Source organism: Medicago truncatula, chromosome 5 (genome assembly GCF_003473485.1).
Source record: "Medicago truncatula cultivar Jemalong A17 chromosome 5, MtrunA17r5.0-ANR, whole genome shotgun sequence".
NCBI classification, from domain to species: Eukaryota; Viridiplantae; Streptophyta; class Magnoliopsida; order Fabales; family Fabaceae; genus Medicago; species Medicago truncatula.
Window position 1 is genome coordinate 20,950,419 of NC_053046.1, and position 9,189 is coordinate 20,959,607.

At 31.6% G+C, this 9,189-nt stretch overlaps 1 protein-coding gene across 1 annotated transcript; it reads left to right on the top strand.

Moving 5' to 3' along the window:
* Nucleotides 1-1,868: 1,868 nt before the first annotated feature.
* Nucleotides 1,869-4,076, top strand: LOC11436437 (AT-rich interactive domain-containing protein 2). The gene is made up of 3 exons (XM_039834672.1): nucleotides 1,869-1,970; nucleotides 2,350-2,649; nucleotides 3,422-4,076. Exons 1-3 carry the CDS (start codon nucleotides 1,869-1,871, stop codon nucleotides 3,725-3,727), a joined length of 708 nt encoding a protein of 235 aa, XP_039690606.1. The 3' UTR covers nucleotides 3,728-4,076.
* Nucleotides 4,077-9,189: the final 5,113 nt, after the last annotated feature.

A 9,189-nucleotide genomic window follows, 5' to 3' on the forward strand; every position in this document is an offset into this window, starting at 1 on the left:
TGTTAGAGAATGATGTTCTGAAAGAATTTGATATGCCTCCAAGCTTAGTTAAATTTTATCATTCAGGGTGTAATTTTTTTTTGGGGGTATTTGGACATAAGTGTTAAATTTGAGGGGGGTATTTGCTAAATTTTTATAATGATACAAATTTTAGACAAAAAAAAAAAAAAAAAAGTCAATTACCCCTTGTGCGCGTGTACAGTTAACTGCCACATCATATGGTGTAATAGCCAAAACAAACAGAGGGGGTAATTGATTAACGTTTGACAATTTCAAGTGGGGTTTTGAAGTTTCTTAAATGTCGTGGTTTTTTTTTTTGATGAAAAATACGATTTCAGGGTTATTTTTTCCTATTCACTCATAAGTGTACTCTCTTTAAGAGAAATTATATTTGTACAACCATTTTATGACAATTTTTGTGACAACTTTCTCTCATATTTACATTATATTTTTACTTTCTTTCTCTATTTTTTTGTTTTCGTGTCAATACCTACTTTTTCTTTGTAAATTTGTGTTTATCAAATAAATTGTCAATTAAATGGTTGTTCAAATAATAGAACTCCTCTCTTAATTGTTATGCTTTTTTGTTGGTTGTATTTGATGTGTGCCTAGGAAGGTTGACCGTCTAGGGTGGTTGAGAGATTAAACCACCACTGATATTTCGTCCACCTATCCCAAAAAAAAAGAATAATATTTGGTCCGTTCTGTCTAGCCCTCTGAAAAATTGGGACCTCTAAAAAATTGGGACGGAGATAAGACGAGTAGCCATCCAAAATAAAATATAAAGAAACTATTTTTTTATACATTTATTTCATTTAATTTATAAGTCACATTTCAATTTCTAATTTTCTAATTTAAGAGTAGAGGTTGGAAAATTATTTAATTTAATCATTTTAATTTCATGATTTTAGGTTCATATTTTTAATAAGGTTTAAATGTGTGTTTAGTCCCTGCACTTTTACTCAATTTTGGCTTTGGTCCCTGCACTTTTTTTTTGTTTGATATTAGTCCCTGCACCTTATAAAACTTTTGGTATTAGTCCTTCTGTTAAGTATCTGTAAAAAAAAAAAAAAAAAAAAAACCCAAAACTAACGGTGTGCCACGTGGTCTCTTCTAATTTTTACGAGTTTGATCTTTTAAAATCCAGTTTAAAATTACAAAAACTTAAACGTCATTATATTTCTATATTTCCTTTTAAAATATATAAGACTTTTATATTTTAAAATAATCTTGAGTTTTTACCCGATACATTCTCCTACGCTTGATTATCGCATACCTGTCCTAATCAGGTTAGATTATATCATCATTGAACAATATTATCAACAATACAACAAAGATTAATATATTTTGCTCGGAATTCTGCTTTCATCGCGGGCCGCCTCTAGCCGTCTAATTGCGACATTTGGTTGCCTTCTTGCAACCCAACACTTTCATTGTGTTGGATGTGAATGGTTATATATTATCTATACCAATTCAGCTAAGTTCACATGGACATAACCTGATTTTATAAGCTTGAGTTAAGCCCAACTCAAATTCTAAATCATATATAAGGAAAAATTTGTGTTGATTATACTTTTTTTTCTTTTCTCTACACATTATTATTTTATTATTATAATTCCATTTTAAAATTACAAAGTCTTATAAATCATTATATTTTTATATTGTCTTTTACCATATATAAGATTTTCATCTGGCAAAATAATCTTTTAAGATCTGACCAAATACATCTCCCTAAGTTTGATTGAGGAAATGGATTTGGTGCATCCCCCTAAGTTTGATTTTTTTTTATCGTAGGTTTGACTTGACCCAATCGATTTGGGCTTTATCGGACCGGACTAAAATGGGCCTGGCCTACTGATTAGTGTTTGATGTTTGCAGCATTGAATGAAATTCAACAGCAGCACCAGTTAGTACCACCTCCATCACCATCAATTCTCAATGATTTTTCAGGTTTCAACTTTGATCTTGAGGTAATTGTGCCTATCTTTTCACACTTCCATGAAAGGAAACCCTTCATTTCCTTGTTGTCACTGCCGTTTTTTGATGTATTAGTTACCAGCTAGAGGTCTTTGTATACTTATTACATTACTCCTTCACCAGTATATAATAATGTTATATCTTGATCAGCTTTCACTGTAAATTTGTTGTTCTGCGTTTGTACCATCAACATATATATACAAAAGGGCAAGCTTTTTTTTTTTTACCTCTAGTTTTGTGATCAAATTCAACACATATTTAGAGAGTCAAAAGTTCATGGCAAACGAGTCTTCCCTTGATCACCTTGATTTGGTTAACCACTAGAGTGATGGTAATTTATTGGACGCTAAAAGCTAAAACAACAAATGTGAGGGTACTGTCCAAAATTTTAACGGTGATGGTAATGAGGATGACAATGAAAAATTCAGCACTGGTGTCGAGGACGATCTAGGCACCTGTTTTGTGGAAACTTCTGAGAATGAATTTCATTCTCGCAAACGTAAAAGGGAATCATTATCAGGAATGATAAACTGGACAAAGAATATCGCAATACATCCGTTTGATCCTGAGGAGTATAAAGGTGGCCAGGACTTTTTAGATCAGATGTTGTGGGCAAGAGATGTTCTGTCGGTCAGAAAGCATGCAGAACCAGACAGTGGGTCATCATCGAAGGTATAATTTCAATGCACATACATGATTTTACACATTGGATTTTTTGTGCGTTTCATATCCTGAACCAGAATGTTTTCGCATGCATGAATGATTAACATTACAATGTACTTAATTCTGCGTATTTAATAAAGATATATTCGCAATCTATCAGTTTCTTTCCTAAAATAATACACATAAATTCCAAAATCTCAGCTTGCTAACTGCTATAGATCAACAAGAGTTAATACAATAATAATAATATACGGGAAGTTGGATAGCTTTGGCCCAGTCTACAAAATGACTGCATTGTTAATTGGTGGTCATGGGTTCTAGTCATGGAAATAGCCTTTACAAACTCATAAGGCAAGGTTGCATGCTCTAATCCCATCTTAATCCTGCGATGTTGTGTGTGCAATAAGAACTGAACTTAGAGCCAAGAGAATTTATTAGGTCTGTATTACAAGGTTTGGGTTTTCAATTTACAAGTTCAAGTGTAAAGGAGGGATGATTTGGAAAATAAAAATTACAAATGAGATGTGTCCAGGTTATACCTAACCTTTGTAGCCCTAATTAACACTGCAGTCGACCTGGTTATCCGTTAGCATGTTCAACTCTTACGATTCACATTAAAAACATTTTCTTAATGAAGAAAGAAGTCAAATAAATTTTTTTACGTTCGATACACACTTTCCTTTTGAACTTGTCTTAAATTTAGTTTGCTTTTGCTTCTCTGACCATGATATTTTCTTCAAAAAAATATCTACTGAATATTCTGAAAGTGTATCCTTTACAGAAGGTGAAGAAGATGCATCCTGCCATGTATGAGGATCCGGTAGTGAAATTGAGATGTAGTGAAAGGCAGCCTGTCCCTTCAAAACCCCGCTGTTCTTGCTGCATTTCACTTTATGTTGCTGGAAATAAACTCCATGGCTTCATAACCGAAAAGAAAAAATCAACTGCCAAAGCAGTTGTGAATAAAAAGAAAAAATCTAAGCCATCTGTAGGTCATCGTTTCCAAGTGGAACTCCCGCAATGTACTAGTGTAGTTTATGAGAGTGACTCTAAATGCTTAGGCACACAAGTATGGCCTGTTAATTAGGATTCAAAACCTACTACAGAAACATATCTTGTTGGGAGAGAAAGGCGAGGAATGTGTAGCTGCAAAGTTCAAGGTTCTGCTGACTGTGTAAGATTTCATATTGGTGCAAACAGGACGGAACTGAAGCTTGAATTGAGTTCTGCATTTTACCATTGGGGATTTGACAAAATGGGCGAGGAAGTTAAGTTTGGATCATTTGGTGATGGTTTCGGGAGGAAAGCTATCAAGCATCCATCTATGGATTTCATGGAGTGTTCAGAGAACACGCAATGCTTTGATTTTGAGTAGACAAAACAGTGTGGTAAGCCATTTTGAGGAAAAACTCGTAGAAGCTGCTATTTATTTTGTTTGACATGGTTCTGTTGTTAAAATGGCACTTTATTGCGTATAGACTTCTTTTAGATTATTATGTTTTGTTACATTTCTCTTGATGGTATTTTTAAGACAAGTTTATCATTCATTTGTTTGTGGCAAAGTGCTTAGTTTAGATTATTATGCTTTATTACATTTCTTTTGATGATTTTTCAAGACGAATTTATCATTCTAATACATTGTGGGATGATGCCTAGGCGAGGGAGGGAAAATGGGTATGGGTGAGTGTTGTCTGATGCGTCAAATTATTTGAAGACCTTTTTTTTTTTTTGAAACCGCAACAGACACCACCTCAAAAATTCCTTCTCACCAAGCATTCCGTTGGATTCCAACACCCTTCATAGGCTATTAGTACGCTCCAACATCCACCGCCAAGACATTATCTTGATCTCTTCCACTATCTCATCCACTCCACCATTCCAATTATTGAAAATTTTATTGTTCCTAGCCTTCCGCAACACCCAAATCGTTGTATGCCAAATAAGCCTCAATCCCTTCCGGATTCTATCATTTCGATATCTTTCATCCCAACACTTCCAATGAACAAACATGTTTGTAGGAATTAAAAAGTAGCAATCAAGCCACCCCATCATCTTTAACCAAACACCTTGCGCTATATCACAATGCAAGAAGAGGTGGGTGGACGATTCTGGCATTCTATCACAAAAAGTGCACACAATCGGGACATCTGGAGGTAAGATATTTCCGAATGGGAAGTTTATGTCTAGTCGGAATACGGTTAAGTAATAGCTTTCAAGAGAACGCTACTACCTTATAATGTGCCCGACCCTTCAAAATATTACTAAACACCCCACTCTCCTCTTCACTCCACCGATCCTCCCACAAAAACAAACCTTCCAACTTAGCATAGGAAGATTTCACCGAGAACACCCCCCGATCCTCCAAACGCCACTTCCACACATCCTCCTCTTGAGCCCAAACAAAACCGTCCAAAAAGTGCACACATTGGAAAATTATTTGAAGACCTGACATGTGGTGGATTGTTTTTCGAGCAATTATTGTTATTATTATTATTGAAAATATTGATTAATATGTAGTTTTGTGCGTGTGCGAGTTGGATTTATTGTTGTGGCCATATAAGAATCATCTTTGCTTTCTGTCATCCATGTTAACGCTTTAATTAACAAAAGGGAGAAGAGTGATTGTAAGTTATAACACATTTTTGAGAGTAAACAAATATTAAAATAACGAAACTTAAAAATTGGGACAAAAAATGACCAATTTCCTACTTACATTACACGGTCTAAAAATATATTCTTTTTTTTTTTTGGATCAGGTAGCCTACTGGCTAGAATTCACCTTATTATAAGGTGAATAAGTGGGATGTCCGGGGTTCAAACCCCAGCCACTACATATAATAATGCATTGTCCTACCAACTGAGCTATGTTCACGGGACGGTCTAAAAATATATTCTAGTCGCATTTTAATCATCTAAATTTTCAAGTTGATTCTTTAGAGTAGTTACTCATTTGATCATAAAAGTATTATATAAAAATGTAATCACAAATTTTGTCCTTTAGATTAAAATCTCACCAGGGTATTTTTCTTCTAATTGTAACTAAGAAATTCATTTCTTAAAGTCTCATGAATTTCACAGTTCCAACCTTGGCAGACATTTATTGAAGTATATGACATAGTTGCTTGAAGTGGCTACAATATGTGGTACAAAGTTGGTTAACGATTGGCTACATGCATTCTCGACCGTATCCATCATCATGGGACATTCAACGTATATAAAATTAGAAAAATGATATTTATACAATTATTTTATGATAATTTTTAAACAAATTGATATTTTTAAACTAAAAGGTGAAAATGAAATAAAAAAGTTATAACACATCTTATTCCATCCACTTTTCAAACAATAGGGTGAGAAATTAGTTTTATTCTGCCATAAAATATTCAAACAATGGTCTAGAAGTCCTAGCTCAACTGGCAAATGCCAAAATTGCGAGGCCGGACGTTGTGACCCGGGTTCGAACCCGGGACCTCACAGTTGTGTGTGAGTTTATTTTCAGTGGATTACCACTTCATCTAAGACCAAAAAAAAAAAAATATTCAAACAATGTGTTCCAAAAATTTCAAGGTATTATTCTCTTCATTTACTCGGGCAATATACGTTGAAGAGAAATAAAAAAAAGTCAAAGGCTTTGGTCTTGGAAAAACAAAATAAAATAGGGGTGGCTTATTATGAATGAAAAGGGCTATGGTTTATAATAATATAAGTGCATGGTTTGAAGATGTCAAAATCAGAGACCAAACGAGTCATAACACCCTCAACTTTTTTCTTTCAACTACGGTTGGTAGCGTGATCATATAGCACACCTTGCACAATGAATATATAGAAGGTAAATTTCATAGGAAAACAAAAGTAAAGAATGTGAAGATAGTGAATAGAAGGTAAATTTCATAGGAAAAAATTAAAGAATGTGAAGATAGGACATCTTTCTCCTTTTATTATGATAATGCATATAAATTACGAATAATAATTTTTAATTTTTTTTTATTTTGATTCAAATTATATGTATATATATTTTGCAGTTTCATCTTATAACAAACTATATTTATTTTGTTCAAAAAATAAAATACTTATTTTTTTTCAATGACACCAACAATATAATATAAATTTTTATATTTTCGAATGTTCAAAGTGTATGTTAAAATGTATATTGCTATCATTCATCTTCCTTTATATATACTCTGAACCATTAACTTGTACAAAAATGTTTAAGTTTTTGAGGTTATTTGAGATTTTACGTCTAAACGTTGCTCTATAAATTAGATAGCCAATTTTTTAGATTAACTTGTAAACGTTGCTCTATAAATGTTTTGTTAACATATGAGTTGGTCTGGTGATATTGACTTAGGACATGAAAGTGTGTTCATTCTTAACGTCTCAAGTTTGATTCCCCAATGTCAATGTGTCAATTTAAATAGGCTAATTTTGATTATAAAAAATGTTCCTAATTTTCGTCAAAATTTTGAATATGGTGGGAATTCCTTTTCTTGAATAAGATTTTCTTGAGTAATAAAAAAAAAGAATAAGATTTTCTTGATGAGATATTGAGATGCAATTCTTTTATTTTATGAAGCTTCTACAACATTTTGTCAGTCTCACAATATAAGTAAAATTTAATCAATAAAAATTAATGTGTTTAATTCAAAACTCGTATAAAATACATTAATTTATGTTAATTTACTTTTATTTATATGTTGGGACGGAGGAAGTACAAGGCTTTGATTGATGGTGTATGTGTGTTCTTTGGTGACATCTAATTTTCCTTTAACAAGCAACATCAAACCTCACTCTAAACAGTCACCGCTGGCAGCTACCCAATTCCATTTTCTGTAAACGGATTATCTATTCTAAAACACAAATACTCTTTGAAAGTGTGAAAGAGAGGAGATAAGGAATAAAAGTAATAATTGAATGCAGAAAATTTATGCACAATGAGAGATATGAGACACTCTTTCCCCATAGACTAAGCCTTGATAGATATATGATTTACAAATGGACATGAATTAACATTGATCGGTACGTTGCTGCATAATGAAATTGGAGGCCTAAGTCATCCTTAAAAATCGGTTCTTAAGGTGAGGATTGCTTCTTTTATATAGACTCTTATCAAGAGTCTTATATATCCGATGTGGAACATGAGTTTTTCCCAATATTGCATTCACATAGTCACACATTTTCGGCCATATCTTAATCATTGATCTTCATTTGTTAATAGTCACCTTAACCATTGATAATGTGAAAATAAATGGTCAAGATCTCCATATTATTTCCTCCAAAATTTTAATTTATGAAATTCATTTTCAACAAAAAGACCCGGGGACAAAAAATGAACATTTTTCTATTTACATGGACTAAAAATGAATAAACAATCAGTTTAGTTTTTAAATTAATTACCACTCCCTCATCAATTTAGTCCTTAGATTATTAAAATCAACTAGAATGTCCATAAACTATTGTTTCATCCAACAATTTAGTCACTCAATTAATAAAATTGGTTGTTTTCTTATGATAATTTAGTGGCTAGATTGATCTATTTTTCATATTTTAAAGACAAAAAATGAACATTTTTCTATTTACATGGACTAAAAATGAATAAACAATCAGTTTAGTTTTTAAATTAATTACCACTCTCTCATCAATTTAGTCCTTAGATTATTAAAATCAACTGGAATGTCCATAAACTATTGTTTCATCCAACAATTTAGTCACTCAATTAATAAAATTGGTTGTTTTCTTATGATAATTTAGTGGTTAGATTGATCTATTTTTCATATTTTAAAGATATTTTAGTTGATTATTTAAATTGTTTAAAGATGAAATTGACGAGAAAGTGATAGTTTAGAGACTAAGAGCTTTTTGAAATAGTTTTTGTTTTCAGTTTTTGAAATATATAAGTCTTCTTCTCGCAATAGTTATCCTTTTATATGATTTAGTTTTAGTCCTCAAAACTAAAAAATTCAAAACAGTTTCAAAAACTGTAAATTTTTAAAATAGTTTAGCAAAAAAGTTTTTAATTTTTAAGTTTTTGAAAACTAAAAAAGAGTTTTTGAAAAGTGTTTCAAACAGGCTTTAATTTTCTGTATATTCGTCTAAAAAAATATTTTAATCATATTTTTTTAATCGTCTAAACTTTCAAGCTGATTTTTAGAGTAGGTATGTATTTTATCGTTAGCTAAAGTATTTAGTCATTAAATTTATCCATAAGATGTATAAAGTATTATAAAGTATTTAGTCATTAAATTTATCCTTAAGATATAAAATGTCACCACATTATTTTTCTAAAATTGTTACTAAATTAGTCTCTCAAAAATTCATTTTTTAAAGTGGTGAACAGACAATCATAAAATAATGGGCTCCGTATGAATTTTATCCAATTAAAAAACGAGTATTAAAAAAAAAAAAAAACTTATAATGAATGTTCACATAGCACTACTTTTTATACCAAATTCATCCCTATTTAGTTTTTTGACTCAATTCAACCTTAATATATTGTTTATAAAGATGTCATGATATCTATTTAAGATTCAATTAGGTTAATCTGTTTACAAT

What these genes read in the sequence shown, in the direction of transcription:
- LOC11436437 (XM_039834672.1), top strand. Translation starts at nt 1,869, where the DNA reads ATGTTTGCAGCATTGAATGAAATTCAACAGCAGCACCAGTTAGTACCA. An exon ending in GTTTCAACTTTGATCTTGAG is followed by an intron (nt 1,971 to 2,349) that starts GTAATTGTGCCT and finishes AACAAATGTGAG; the next exon opens with GGTACTGTCCAAAATTTTAA. An exon ending in ACAGTGGGTCATCATCGAAG is followed by an intron (nt 2,650 to 3,421) that starts GTATAATTTCAA and finishes TATCCTTTACAG; the next exon opens with AAGGTGAAGAAGATGCATCC.